Source organism: Geospiza fortis, unplaced genomic scaffold, assembly GCF_000277835.1.
Source record: "Geospiza fortis unplaced genomic scaffold, GeoFor_1.0 scaffold346, whole genome shotgun sequence".
NCBI lineage: Eukaryota > Metazoa > Chordata > Aves > Passeriformes > Thraupidae > Geospiza > Geospiza fortis.
In genome coordinates, this window is record NW_005054361.1 from 1,139,949 (window position 1) to 1,154,673 (window position 14,725).

Genomic DNA, 14,725 nt, shown 5'->3' on the forward strand with positions numbered 1-14,725 from the left:
CGAAAGCAGGGCGCTGTGCTGTGCTGTGCTGTGCTGTGGCGGGTTTAGTTGAAATGGATGGTGAGTTTTACGTGGCAGTAGCAAGCGATCCGGACTGGTTTAGAACGGCAGCTTCTGAGTGTTACTGGAGTTGTTCTGTAAGGTAAATTTTTAAGAAGAAGCAAGAGTTCACGATGGCTCATTAGAAAATAGTCTTCAAGAAAACAATCAGGAAAACAGGCCTTGGGGAGGAGGGGGCAGCAGTCTGGTCCCTGATGGGCAATCCACTTGGTGTGTACCATTGAGGGATGCGGGATAGACAGCAAAGTTCATTTAGATGTCTTTCCTTTGATCCCGATTCAGAAAAGATAAACTGTGTTATTCAGCATGAGACAGAGCGACAGCGTGTCAGACTCCTGGCACAGCAAAGGTGTGTGTAGAATGTCAGATCTGTAGGAAAGGAGCCCAAATTTGGATGGTTGTTCTGATACGGTGGAATCACAGAGAGGGGAGGGACTGATGACTTACGGTGAATGACTGCATTGGGTGTCTTGTAGTGTACATAGCAAGGCATTAGTGAGGACCATGTTTCCTTTGCTTAATGAAAGCAACAAATAAGTCTTTTGCGTAGCGTTACAGGCATTTCAGTGATAAGAGTCATCATAAGGGGAGCCACCCCGTTCTTACGTCTTTTAAAAACGCAGCCCATGTGCAATAAAGATGCGCTCCTTCAAAGGCCATGACTGTGTCAGCGTAGCTCTTGGTGCTGCCTCACTGATGCAATAGTGTTTGTCACACCAGAGGGACCTGCTGCTGGTAGTAAGTTGTGTCTGACTGAATGTTCATTGAGATTTAGAAGGTGCGGCCCAGAAACTCTTGTATGTTTATAGGTTTATGAAAGGGCAAATATCAGGTCTGCCTAAAACCCAAAATTTTTGTTGTGACATTTAGGACCTATAGCAATAACATCTATTGGGTGTTCTCATGTATGTTTCTGCTTCCTTTTAATTTTAATTTTAAGTGATGTAGTTGCTTACAAGGGTGTCTATTTCAGTTTGAAATTACTTGTTTGGTTGTACACAAAAGTACACAAATGTAATTTAATCCAGATAATGGGAGCAGGTTGCCAGAAGATGAATGCCTAATTTCTCAGCAGATGCAGGTCTGCTGTGCCCAAGTAGTTATGTGTTTTTTCTGGGCAGTTTCCTTTGCGTTAGCAAAGGGGAACAGCTGACAGTCTTCAGCAGTGTGTGTGTATCCTGGGCAGTGGTAGCTCAGCTTTGGTGAATCTCTTTTTCTTACCTAATATGAATTTACTTTTCTCAATGGGTGGATTGCTGTGCACCTCCAGGAGAACAGGAGTTAGCAGTGCTGCGCAGTCCATGCAGTTTAAACCTGTGTGTTGCATTATTTCAGGAAGACTTGCTCATGGAGCCAGTTTTACTGTGCAGATATTTCCCATACAGCTGTAACAGGGCATCCTTTCTGTAGAGGAGACTAGATGGGCACCCACAGTGGTGTCAGTCTGAAAATGGACTGGCTGTAGCTCAGCCAGTATCTGCAGATGTTAGTTGGCTGAGCTTATGCTTTTCTCTGGTGCCTCTGCAGTGTAGACATGACCTTTTTGTTAGGGCAATATTCAGGAATACAGTTCTTCTGCCTTCCTGACAGAAGACAGCAGATAATGTAAAATATGACACAACAGAATAGCTTGTTGTCAGTTTTTATTTCCCCCATCCTGTGCTTAGCTGGTTGAAGCAAACTAAATGTGACTGATTGTACCTGGAACATCATATTTAACCTGTGCATATAACTGATCTGAAGCTTTTGGTTGTGTTCAAGAAAACGAGAAGTTAAAGCTTTCCTAATTGAAGCTGTGTGTTTGCTGGGTAGTGCAGGCAATAAGGAAAGAAGATAGCCCTTGCCTGGAGCTGCAGTGCAGTAAGTCTGCCAGTAACATTTCACACATTGTCCTTTTGAGAGGGAGTCCAGAAACGCGAGCCAGCTTGTTTGCAGGGTGTGGGTGCCAAAGACCTCCCCATATGGCAGCAGTTCCCTGCTAGTGAGGTGCAAGGTGTTAGAGGCAAGGTGCAGCTAGGTGCTGGCTCACTGCATGGGAGCACTGGTGTGTTAACTCCTGTCGTCTGCTTCTGGCTGTGCCCCCAGCTTGGGGGTGCTTGGGGGTGCATCTGGAGACTGGAATGAGAGATTCGTCTAGGCTTATAGCCCCATATCTCTCTTTGCACCACCAGGTTACAGGGTGGCCATACAGAGCCTGTGCTGTTACAGGAGAAGAGGTAGGAGTGCAAAAGGAGGGGGAGAAAAGAAAGAGAGGCTGGGTATGGAAAGGTAAGGAAATGAGAGGGAAGGGTACAGCAGCAGAGTTCAGCTAGAAAAATGTTGGGAAGCGCTATTCCAGGAGCAAGTAAAATGGCAAGTAAAAAAAGGACACAGAAGACTCACTGTTAAGATCCTTTGACAATGGAGGAATGTTGAATGAGGGGAAATGCAAGGCCTTTGTTGATGTTCCTGCTCCTGGGCTGGTGGTGGATGGTGTGTTTGTCATGTTCAGCTGTGAGTTTTGCAATAATGCAGAACTGACAGGGGTGACCAATCTTAAGTGTGGTGCAGCATGCAGAAGTTAAAACAAGTGGGCTGAAGCTAAAATGGTGTGAGTGAGTAAAGGTAGTGTAAAATACTATGCTCTTGAAAAAAAAAAAGGCTTAGTGGGAAGGCAGTAGTACCATACCATAGATTACAGAGAAGACTGTAGCAGATGATAAAGGTAGGTAATGTGATATGCATTCTTTGTTCTTTGCAGTGGCCACTTGAATTACAGATGTCCAATACAGCGCAGAATAGATAAGGAAGATATTATATATGGTAGCTGGTCTTGTCTTGAACTCTTTGTATTACAAAAGAAAATTAAGGTTTACACACAGAAACTGTTTTTTGTGGCAGCAAGGATCCCTGCTGCTTGCCAGCACTAAAGTGAGCAAAACAAGAAATGCTTAGTTTGCTAACTCAGATGTTCTTTGCTATGTTTCAAAAGCTTTAACCTACAGCAACTTTGAACCTGCAGGTTTTTCCAGTTCTCTGAAGTAGCAGCTATGTTTCTTCTAGTTGTGATTTTAACTTTGCAGGATAGAGGTGATAATTGCTTGGTCCCTGTGTTTTTAATGTGCTATTTTAATGTATGCCCTGTGTACTTTCTGTAGTTGGCTTAGGGATCTGCTTAGGTGTAGTATGTGGATTTGAAATCTAAATGCCTTACAGCCTTTATACCTACATCTTTACTTACCCATATGTGGCAAGGCAGAATAATAAACTAAGGCAGGGGAATAAAATCAGAGAGTGAGTGACTTGCTCATGCTTGTGAAGAGGGGACTGTAGCAAAACCAGGTGAGAGCCAAATCCTGCAATAGACCATCTTGAGTGAAAACGTATGTCTGGTAGTTAAAGTATTCTTTCTGCCTTGAAAGATAGTAGTTAAAATGTTCTTTTAGACTAGAGGGGTTCTGCCAGCTTCTTATGATTAAAACTTTAAAGCTGCAGCTCTTTCCTGCTCTCCAAAACAGATTCTTTATTCTGTGTGGTTTTTTAAATTGAAACTAAAAATATTACCAGTTTTATAGATAAGCCTTCCCCTTTGTTTTCTGTCTTTCTTAAAAAAAATAAAAAAGTTGATAAAGGACAAACTGAGAATTTACGTTCCCCTGATCCAGTGGCTTGCTGTTTTAGGTCCTGAGTCAGCATGTAAATTGCAAAGCTGCCTAGAAGACCAGGACAGCTTCTCCTGTTTTGTCTCTCATAAGGCTGTGCATTCAGGATAACTGCAGTGCTGTGGGAAAGCATGACATCCCCATCTGTTGTTTTCTGTTTCCTGGTACAGTCTCTCCCGCACGATTGCTCTTTCCTTCCAATGCTCTAACTTTAGATGGTGGCAATGCAGTAAGGATGGTATGTTCAGGATTAATATTACTCTTTTGACATGGGTTAAGTAGCTTGTGTGTATTTGGTTTATTGGGAAACTGTGAGATTGAAGTAACAGAATATCTCTGTTGCCTTTGCAGCTCTGATAGTTAAAAACTTTCCAGTTATTTTGTAACGGTTCATTACTTAATGGCAGTTTTATAAAGTATCTTCTATCTCTGATGAAAGACTTATTAAGATCACTGACTTTGTGATCATACCAAGTCAGATCCAAGTCTGACCTCAGTCTTGGTGCCCTTGTGATTTGTGCCCTGTTTCTACATGTTGCCCCAATTTTGTCACTCATCCATAGTGGTCCAGTGTTTTTGTACCTTGGACAGTAACTACATTGTCTTTGCTCTCCTTTGCTCAGGCTAGCAGCTGACAGGCCTTTTGGTGGGGGTGCAATCACCAGATAACTCACACTCTTAGGTCAGTCTTTATTGCATTATAATTTATTTATACAGTACATATCCATTAGTTAAACAGAAATGATACAGACATTACCCAGGGAGCTGTTCCCATCTACCATGAGAGACTGCATACCACAAGCATCAGGATAGGGAAACTCTTGTATTTGTAATTCAGAAAACATGGCCTTATTTTCCTTTCAGTTCTACTAATGGAATTCCTCTGGCACTCTTGAAGTTGCTTCTTGTCTACACTGATGTAAATTAGAGGAGGACTGAGTGGTTTCTGCCTTATGTGGCTGCATCTCTTTTGAGGTGCAGTCTGATCCAAGCCCTCAGGATGGAGTTTCTAGATATGACAGACATCTTTGAGGTAATTTCCTCCTCCCCTTTCTCTCCTTGGGGAGAAGTTTCCTCTTTTTATTTGCACTCCTATTCAAATGTGTTCTTCAGGAAGGCATGACTTCAGTTAAATCTTCCCCTCTAATAAGATGCTGCTAATAAAAATAATGAAAGTGTGATTTTAGCATGAGCCATTTTTAGTAAGGTCTTGTTCATGTGTGACATCTTTGAAGTAAGAAATAAATTAAAAATAGAAAATAACATCAAAATAGTTGATGTTATAAATAATTTTGTAAGCAATTACTATAAAGCATTGTAGTGCAGCTACTTACTCCCTTTATGTATAGAAAAATGTTATAAATTGGTTACCATCTGGTTTTATGTGCTCTCTATTTTCCTTTTCAAGGGAGGTAATCCAAGCCTGTGCTTTTACCCTCATAAAACATAAGTTTGTTTTAAGCCTTGTAATTTTCTAAAGATTTCTTTACTCCATTTTTCTTCAGTATGGGAACTGAAAGTGTTGCAATTGCCTGACTTCAGGAGTCAAAGGATTCAGGAGAATCTTGAGATGTTTGTGAGCCTTCTGCTAAAGTTAGATGCATAGCTGATAATGTAATATTTAGGCTGTAACTATACTCCATAAAGTAGCCTGAATTTCCAGGAGAAAAGTGAAGAAGTATCTGTGGTAGGCACAATCCTGTTCCCTGCCCCTGGAGGAGGGCTGGCAGCGCCGACTTTGCCCTGTGATAATTCGATCTGACTCATCGGGTGTCCCGTAAGAACAGCGTTAACTTCCGTGCCCCCTCCTTCCCTGTTGCCTTTGCCATTTTAACCCAACAGGAGGTTTCTGCCCCTTTGGGTTTTCAGCCCCAATTGGGGTGGGGTTTGTTGTGTTTGTTGTTTGTTTGGTATTTTTAACCATGTGTGGAGTCCCAAAAGTATGCCAATGGAAGTACAGCTCTGTGTAGCAAATTTGAGCCTGCTAATAATAGGTTTGCTTTTTTTAGCTGCCTTTCACAGACCTGTAAGATGTGTCCTGTTGACCCTGCAGGGTTTTGTAAACCAGAGGTTGGAAACTGCCATGCCAATGGATATCTGGATGAATCTGCAGGAGACTGCCAAAAATTCTCAGCATTGCTGGCCTGTTTTGTTGCACTCCTGCAGATCAGATAAAGCTTTTTAGGCCTTGCAGGAGCCATTAGGAAAATACATATAAATACTGATATTTTCTTATTATCTGTGCTTTGCCAGTTTTCACAAGCTTGTTAGATTTTGGCTGCATGGAAGTGTGGCAAGAGAAGCATAGGTAAAAACCCTTTTAGTTAGGAAACTCACCTTCTCTTATGTCTCTTGCAAAGGAAGATTTAAATATGCAGTGTTTTAATCTATTCGGTTTTATGTGCAGAAAAAATGAAATAAATCTAAAAATTAATTTTTCTGCAGTTTCTGTCTGTCTGGAGCTGACTGATTTTGTTTAAAAGGACATCTGTCTTGTGGATCTAGATTGCTTGCCTTGGCTGTCGTGAATATAGTAAGCCTAGTTATGTATGTCTGCTTTCTTTTGATGATAAAAAATTAACTTTAGTATTGTTTGTCAACTCTAAGGTACTCTGTGTGTCATAAAAGCTCTTTGGAAGTATTTCTTTAAAGTAAATTAAAAACCAAACTGAAAACCTAAAAAAGATCTGCCATCTGCCTTGATCTCTCTTCTTTTTATTCTTTTTTTTCCCTCAGTATTGTTTTCATGTAGTTAGCAGAACTTGAAATTCACCTAGTTCATATGACACAATGAAAATGTAACCTCTTCCCTGTTCGGTGTTAATGGACTTGTAATAGAGGAAATGGTTGCAATGTACACAGTAATGCTGTCGTTCTGCAAGTCATACCCATGTGCTTGACTTCACTAACATGAATAATTACATGAAAATCAGCAGGTTCACAATGATGGTGCTTTTAAGCTTGCTGTAAGTTTTACATCAGAACCTCGGGTAGCTTTCAGGCACTTACTGGGTGAAGGCCCACATCATTTGTTTGTATGTTCTTAGCAAATTCTTTAGCTGTCACAGGCAATTTAGAACCAGATTTTTTTTGACATGGCTTATGGCAGGTAAAAAGACAGTTTATATAGGGTGTAGTAGCACATTTTAAGTGTTCATTGTAGCAGGAATTGGATTTTCATTTTTGTTTACATTTCTAACTTATGTATTACACGTTTTTTTTGATTGTTCCTGTATTGCCAAATGCCTTCCAGACAAAAAAACAAGAAAAGGTCTTTGCTCTGTCATGTCATTAAGCTGAATTGATGTGTGTGTTGTCATTGTATCTCACATTTATCTAGTGGCCTCTCTTGTAGCCTGACACCAAGATTAAATCCTTAAGCCCTTTGCCTACATTGTTTACATATTGTTTGCTCCAGAGCAGGAGGAGCTGACATATTCCATCTGTATTATAAATTAAGTTCATATGCAGCATGATTGAAGGGCAAACCAGTTAGGGCAAGTTACTGCTTCCACCCTGCTACAACCTTTTTTTTCTTTTTGGTTGTTGTATTATTTATCTGAAAATACCAAACTGGATAACATAAACCAAAACAGATGTTTGTATATATAAGAGCAAGGAATTAAAAAAACCTCACTAACCGGGTCATGCAGGAGAGAAGCTGAGACTTTAAGCTCCTATAGCTTGACTCTTAAGATAATGAACACTAAAACACATATGTATTTCTCAAAACAGTGTATGGTGTTTATGTACTGATTTATTTTGTTGCCTAATGAGGCCTCTAAAGTGAGCATTAAATGGCAGAGTACATTAAATAACAAAATTTTCCTCCAGCCACAATCAGGGGCCTGTGCTCTGTCCTCTTAACTCCCTGCAGAGCTGAGTCTCCAGACTTTCAGGCTGAGGGGGCCTCAGGGCTCCTTCCAGTTTCTCCTTAGACAGTTACACAGCAATAGATTTTTCTTAATTTTTTCCCCCAGTTTAGCTTAATAATATATCTGATAGAAAGCTGTAGAACTTTTATTGGAGTGCAACTACTTCCTGCACTTGCAAGAGAGATTAATTTTTATTTTACTGCTGAAGTGTGCTGTTCAGGACTAAACCCACAGCTTAATCACTGTGTATTTGTTCAGCTTTCAGTCAGTCTTTGCTCATACTGACCTTAAGGTGACTTGTCAAACGGATTCCTTTCTTAAATAGGAGTTTGCTTTTTTGCTTTTCCTGTGACTGATTCCTTTGTTTTGGGATACAAAACCTTAGGGGGGAGAAAAGGCTCAGAGTCTTGGCAAAAAATCCTGCGTCAGTGTTCAGGACTGTCCCAGCTTGTTACTGCACCTGATGTGTCAAGTTTAAACTTTCGATTGAAAGTTGAACACCTAAATTACACTTTTCTTTCTTACTTTTTAGTGTAATGTGATGTTCTTGTCAACTAAACACTGTTGTCAGGTGTGAGTCTTTAATTATGTCAGTTTTATTTTGATCTGGCAAACAAGCACAGCAATTTTAATAAGATTATTAAACAACACAGTGAAGGTTAACCTGTTTCCTTGAGGGAGTGGAAGAACTAAGTCTTTGAAATACTTGTGAAGTCTGTGTGAATGTTTGAATACATACTTGTCCTTACAGCAGTTGTGAAAAATGGGAGAAAAGGTATGCATATACTAGTAGGTATAGATTTATCTGAACTTAGACTGCCAGATTGTTTGGGTAATCACTATTTACAAAAAATTACATAGCTTGTCTTCCTAAATATCAGAAATCACGAGGCTAAATTATAGCTGTGGTTAAAATACAGAATAATTACAATGTGTTATGTGAATTTTGTGAATGAGGAGTGAGTTTTTTGTTGTGGGCTTTTTTCTTGTTGAAGTAAATGCCATCTTCACAAGGACATTTTCATCTTGATATTTCTGTTCTGTGGGATATGTGTATAAATACAAGACTGATATGCTTTAACATTAATTCACGTGACTTTCTTCAGATTCACAAACCACCTTAAACTCACTTGGCAGCATACTAAATGTTCAAAGTGGAAAGATAAGAAAATACCTAATTCTCCTAGTTTATTTATATGAGTTGTGTTAGAAAACAAATCTTGTAAATTGTCTAGTTCATCTGCTTCTGTGCACCTAGGAGGTTTGTGCTCCTGGCTTTTGCTTCTCACTGTGGCCACAGCAGTTCCAGTACCTCTCTTTGTGTCACTCACAGTCAGGTGCACAAAGCTCTGTGCTTGGAGGTAATTAATCGTCCTGCTCATTAATAACCTTATTCTTTGGCTGTGAAAGAATAATTGTCCTCTTATGAATTTGGTCTTCTTAAAATAACAGCTGCAAAGTAAACTGTCATCTCCTTCCCTGTTGAGATAGGGGCAGCAACATCTCCATTTAGGTTGGTGTTAGACGGAGTTGAGCTTTCTTCTTTTGCTTGTTAGAACTTAGCCATAACATCTGGGGAAAAGTTTGAAGTCTTAGGGATTTCTGCAGTTCTCTCACTATGTTTTATGTGAAATATATCCATTTTTAAACAATTAATGACAAAAATAGCTTTAGGGTGTACTTTCTTGGCTGAAAAAATAATTAGTAGTGAACATTTTCTCTGAATTTAAATGGCATCATGAGCGCTCTTGTTTTGCAAAGCCATGAGAATAAGCCTTACATTTTGAAATAGCAGTAGGCTGATACCTTCCATTCAGGGATCTGCAATTCAGTATATTTGGTAGTAGAATTATTGCAGCCATTTTTGTAGAAGGTGGGTCTTTAGAGGGTGTAGTGTTATGAAGCATTTAAAGCACTGAGCAAATACTCTGAGTAGAAGTGTGTTTGGAAGAGGTTGCTGGGTGTGTAAAGAGCTGCTTTCAAGATGGAGCATTCCAGGTGTGCTCCAGCATTGAGTGGTGGATGGAGTGAGTGCAGATGGATTGATGCCTTGCCAAAGACTTAGGAGTACCCACTCTGTTTTCTCTAATGCCTACATTTGGTGGGAGTTACACTGAAACACAATCCTGGTGCATACCTGGAGCATTACTGCTCCTGGTTCCAAGATGGCTCTTACTCTCTGGATAGACAAGGTGTCTGCTGAGCTGGAGAGGAGGGGACAGGGCAATGTCAGTGTTGGTCCTCTTGCTACAGCAGAGTGGGGTTGGCTGGAAAATGGGAAGCAAAACAAATGCCGTTGAAGGATGGAGGAAAGGTGGTGGGAGAGGCATGGCAAAGCAGAAGACTTCCAAGGGATGTAAGGCCAGAGGAGGAGGTGAGAGTGGTACACAGCTGTTGTTGGGAAATAACATCCTCCAGCCAAGACTAGAAGTCCCTGTCAAGATATTTTCTGGGTGGCTTCTTAATCAGTTCCTGCAAATCTGACTGTACAGCTGTTTGTTTTTGCACTTTTACCCCAAAGCTGGGAGTCAATGGGTAAGGAGGAAGGGAGCCTCTTCCACTTGCTTAGTTTCCTGGTAGGTGTAGGAAAGACCCTTCCCTTCCCCAGATATGAAGCAGAAAAAAAGGGACCCTGCCAGCTGTGGCAGGACTTTTCTCCCCTCACGTGACAGTGCTGAGTTCTTGCTTCAGTTCCTGTTGTGGCCGCTCCTGTTGGCTCCTACCTGATGACTTTTTCTTCATTAAAATGCTTGTTGCCTTCCACTTAGGGAGGTGGAGGTGGCACACAGGTAGACCTAGTGTGTAATTAAGCACTTCTTAAAAGCACTTAGAGTCTTCTGAGTAAGGAGTGTTCCGATAAGCTCAAGAGTGTGGTTTCCCAATCCATTATTTTGTTTGATTTATTTTTGCTTTTTCATCTCACTTTCTGCAATTTTCCCATGCGATGACCGTGCCGTTATGTGAACAGAGGTCTGGATGTCTGGCAGAGCAGTGAGCATTGTTTCTGACTCTCTTTCAGATGCAAGTATGGACATAATAGCCTATGATGATTACTCCAGTCCACCGCTTCAGAGATATTGAAAGGACACCTGAATACCTCCAGCCGGAAAAGTGTGTTCCACCTCCTAGCCGCGCTTCCCTGGGAACAATGTGGTTTATTCGAGATGGCTGTGGTATTGCATGTGCTGTCGTTACCTGGATGCTGGTGTTCTATGCCGACTTTGTAGTCCTTCTTGTCATGCTAGTTCCATCGAGAGATTATGTTTATAGTGTCATCAATGGCACACTGTTCAACACCTTGGCTTTCCTCGCTTTGGCTTCACATTTTCGTGCTATGCTGACAGATCCAGTAAGTATCCACCTCTCTCCGTGTGTCTCGGAAAGAAACAGGCGGTGTTTTTCTTGTCTGCTAGATGTTGGGTAACTCAGTTGCTGAGTGAGTGGCAGATTTAAATAACTTTTGTGTGTCAGCCTGCTAAGTGAGGCTGCTGATGTGGTATGCTAATTTTTCGTCCCACTCAAGTCAGATGCAAAGTCAAGGACCCAGCGTTAGATTCCTGGTGTGTGAGCAGCTCCTCTTTCCGCACTGGGAAGGAGAGTGTTTCTCTCTGATGCTGTTTTCTCCCCAGTGGCAGATCTCGTGTTTGTGGCTTGTTGTGTCTTGACAAACAGGAAAGCTGGAAAAGCTGGTTTTGGTTGTCTGCCTTGGCAAGTATTGCTTCAGCAGAACAGAGCAGAATATGTGTTGTTTTGAAAAGCTGTGTTACCATCTCTCATTCTACTGGTTTTGTTGAGTGTACAGTGCTGAAATAAATACAGTCTGAGCATGAGATGGCAGTTCTTAGGCAAGTTGGGAAGCATCAGAGCTGTGAGATCTCCTTGTATGTATCCTTAGGACATTGCTTTGAGAGATCAGATCTACTGCTTTCTCATCTTTCAGTTTGTGACATGTTTAGCACCATAATGCTAATTCTGAATGGCCTGTGATGGTTTATTTTCCTTAATAACCTCTGGACAGTAGACTCAGTTCAAAACCCCATCTCCACTAGTCAGTGGAAGGAAAGACAAGCTTAAACTTCTCCTATCTCCTTCCTCAGAAATGTTCTTGCTGTTGTTGGGAGTGGTGGTGTGCCTCTGATAACTCTATCCCTTCCAAATGTTATTTCCCCTTTGAAACCTTGTTAGGTGCTGTTAAGACTTCAGTATAATCTTTGTTTCTTAGATTCTAGCTCTTCCAGAAGCCCCAGCACTGCAGAAATGGCTTGATTTGGGGTATTCTCACAATTTGTGGTAAAGACTGTTGAATTGCATGCTACTGCTGCTGGGCAGAAGTGTAAGCAGTACTTCAGCCTCTGAAACTTCTGATCACTGGACTCGGGAATGGAAGGTTGCAGCAGTTTGTTAGATAGTTTGTATGCTAAGGGTTGTTGTTAATTACTGTATGTTGTGTGATTTTTATGCTTAGGGACCTTCAGGTGTCTGGAATTATTTTGCAGAGTTAGCAGCAGCTCTTGTGAAACAAAAGTTGTATTATGAAATGGGCTAGTTGGAGCAGTGTTGGAGAAACAGATACAATTTCTGTTGAGGGTAATTGGGAAAAGATATGTTAATTCCTTGTGTGAGGTGGGATTTATGTATGCGGATGGAGAGCCAGTGGGATTTTGTTTCATTTTTATAATGAGGAATTCAGCTAAATAAAATGCAGGAAGGAAGATACAGAGAAGGGATGCACTAACGTCTGGCAGACAGTGAGTCTGGGATTAAGGAAGCTTCCAGGACATGGGGAACCAGGTGTATATGTAGGATGAGAATGAAACGAAAAGCACTGCTGAGGCAAACAAGCAGAATTCTTATTATAAATAAATGAACAACTCAGTTCTTCACAATTGATAGCGTGTGTCCTGCATTTCAGGAGCTTCTTCCAATGGGTCCTTGCTAAAAAACATTCCTAAAGTTTTGAGCTTTGCTGCATACTGAAGAGAGAGCACATGAGTTGTAGCAATTTTGTGGAAATTGGTTTTGGTAATTTTTAAATTAGTCAGGCCTCTTGGGAGCTTTTGTGGGAAAAAGCCCCCAAAGATTGCTTAAAAAAGCCACATACTACTGGTTTAATGTGCAGTTCTCTCACTCACGCATCACTCCTGTTTTTTGCTGTTAGAAGGTTGTATAGATGTATTGAAAGGAAACTCTTCCATCAGAAATCTATTGAAATATTGCATCTGTGTTTTTATTTCAATTAAAAAAGCCTTAATTCACAGACGTAAATTGTGCCAATGTACCAGCAGTGATTTCATACACCATGTTTCATGGTGCTCTTTTTTTTTTTTTTAGCAGGGAGAGTTTTTTTGGTTTGTTTGTTGTTTTGTTGTGGTTTTTGGGGTTTTTTTTTGTGAGCAAGTTTTTGTCCCTATAGAAACTGTAAACTCATGAACTTGGGCTCCTGTAGCAGCAATATGTAATCTGTTTAAAGATATACTTTGAAGTGGAAATTGCACAGCTAAGAATTTTTTACCTGGTCTTATTCAGGTGTGAGAATTCGTAGTGTTCACTGTTTGAATGTTAACCCCCAATTTAAATAGCAAATACACAATGGAAGCATAACTATAAATACCTGAGTTAGTTACCAGCAACTCTTAATGTACACAATAATACTTCTGAAGAAGCTACTTCTACTGACATAAAACGTCTGCAGTTTTCTGTGTGTGATAGGAAACACTGACATGATAAATTTGTTGATGTAAAAAGAGGGATGAGGATTCTTAAATATTTTAGGGTTACTGTAGGACTACAGAAGACTAATTGCTTAAGTGGAGGTTTGTTCATGTTAAAAAAAAAAACAACAAAAGCCCCACCAAAATTATGTGTAAGTATGTGGTTCTGTATTTGAAAACCACATTTAAATTTCTTTTCTGAATCTTCTTGGTCTTCTTAAAACTCTGTTCTGTTGATCTTAGGGAAACTTTTATTTCTTTTTCTTTCTGCACCTCCCATAGTTTTAAGTCATCCTGTTGTTCTTAGCAGGCATAAATTGCACAAGTTAATCTCCTGGTTTGTTTTTTTTTTCCTGCAGGGTGCTGTACCCAAAGGTAATGCCACAAAAGAGTTCATCGAGAGTTTACAGCTAAAGCCAGGACAGGTGGTTTACAAGTGCCCAAAGTGTTGTAGCATCAAACCTGACAGAGCACATCACTGCAGGTAAAGTCTGTTCTGAGGAGGGCTGTCTCATCGAAACCTCAAGAATTATTCCCCAGTGTACCTTGTTATTGCAGTCTGACATTGGAGTGGGTCAGTTGAGGGATTGGCATGCAAATCCTGTTGCCAATAGTACCAGACACATTTAAGCTTCTCACAAGAAATCTCATACCTTTTCTGACAAATGTTCATATATAGGAGGCAAGGGCTACTTCGTGCAAAGTGAGAAACACTTGCAATTTTTGAGTGCTGCCTTGGTTCCAGACTTCTAACTGATACTCCATAAATTTTCATGTAAATGTGACTTGAAAAGAGGTATTCTATACCAAAATGCATAGAAATCCATAAAACGTCTCCCAAAGGGTCAGTGTCTTTTCCATTTTTGTTTTTATTCACAAAGCCATTTGTCAAACTGTGTATTCTATTTAGAAGTGATATTTAAGTTAAAACTGAAGTGCAGGTAACTGTATATGTATTTTTAAGAGTTCAGCCCTCCACATTTTCATTGAGTACTGTGACTTTGTTTTTGTGCTGTGTGATAGATCAGTATGCCTACTGATCTGTCATGTCCTTTCTTTTTCTGGTAGGATAAACTTCCCGGAAGAGAGTAACTGGTAGTGAGCTTTTTAGTACTAAAGGCAGTGAGCAAAAAAATAACTACTTCCTAAAATTCTCTTCTGCTTTTAAAGCAAGCGAACCTGCTTTCCAGTAAGTAGTTAATAAGTTTGCACTGGTGTCACTTCCTTACCTACTCAAAACCCAATACATACAGAGAGCTCGCACCTGGGCTAGTGCTGATTCATGCAGTGGTCTTGTGGGGAGGGAAATATGTGCTAATGAGCTGAGCAAACTTGTCCTGCTGTTTGCTTTTTTCATATTTGTTTTCAGAGCTTCAGTTTGCAGATGTTTTTCTTTTTTGTTGTTTTTCGTTATTTTTTAAATTTTAATGAAAATCGG

At 40.4% G+C, this 14,725-nt stretch overlaps 1 protein-coding gene across 3 annotated transcripts in view; it reads left to right on the top strand.

Moving 5' to 3' along the window:
* Positions 1 to 14,725, top strand: part of ZDHHC3 (zinc finger DHHC-type containing 3) — a 37,083-nt gene that overhangs the window by 4,065 nt on the left and 18,293 nt on the right. For 2 of the 3 annotated variants that reach the window (XM_014308203.2, XM_031059390.1), the window contains exons 2-3: positions 10,596 to 10,925; positions 13,647 to 13,771. In XM_014308203.2, the coding sequence (XP_014163678.1) occupies positions 10,620 to 10,925; positions 13,647 to 13,771 (431 nt within the window). In that variant the 5' untranslated portion in view covers positions 10,596 to 10,619. Of the gene's footprint in view, positions 1 to 10,563; positions 10,926 to 13,646; positions 13,772 to 14,725 lie in introns of those variants that run through there. The other variant, XM_005423922.2, reaches the window with a different exon arrangement.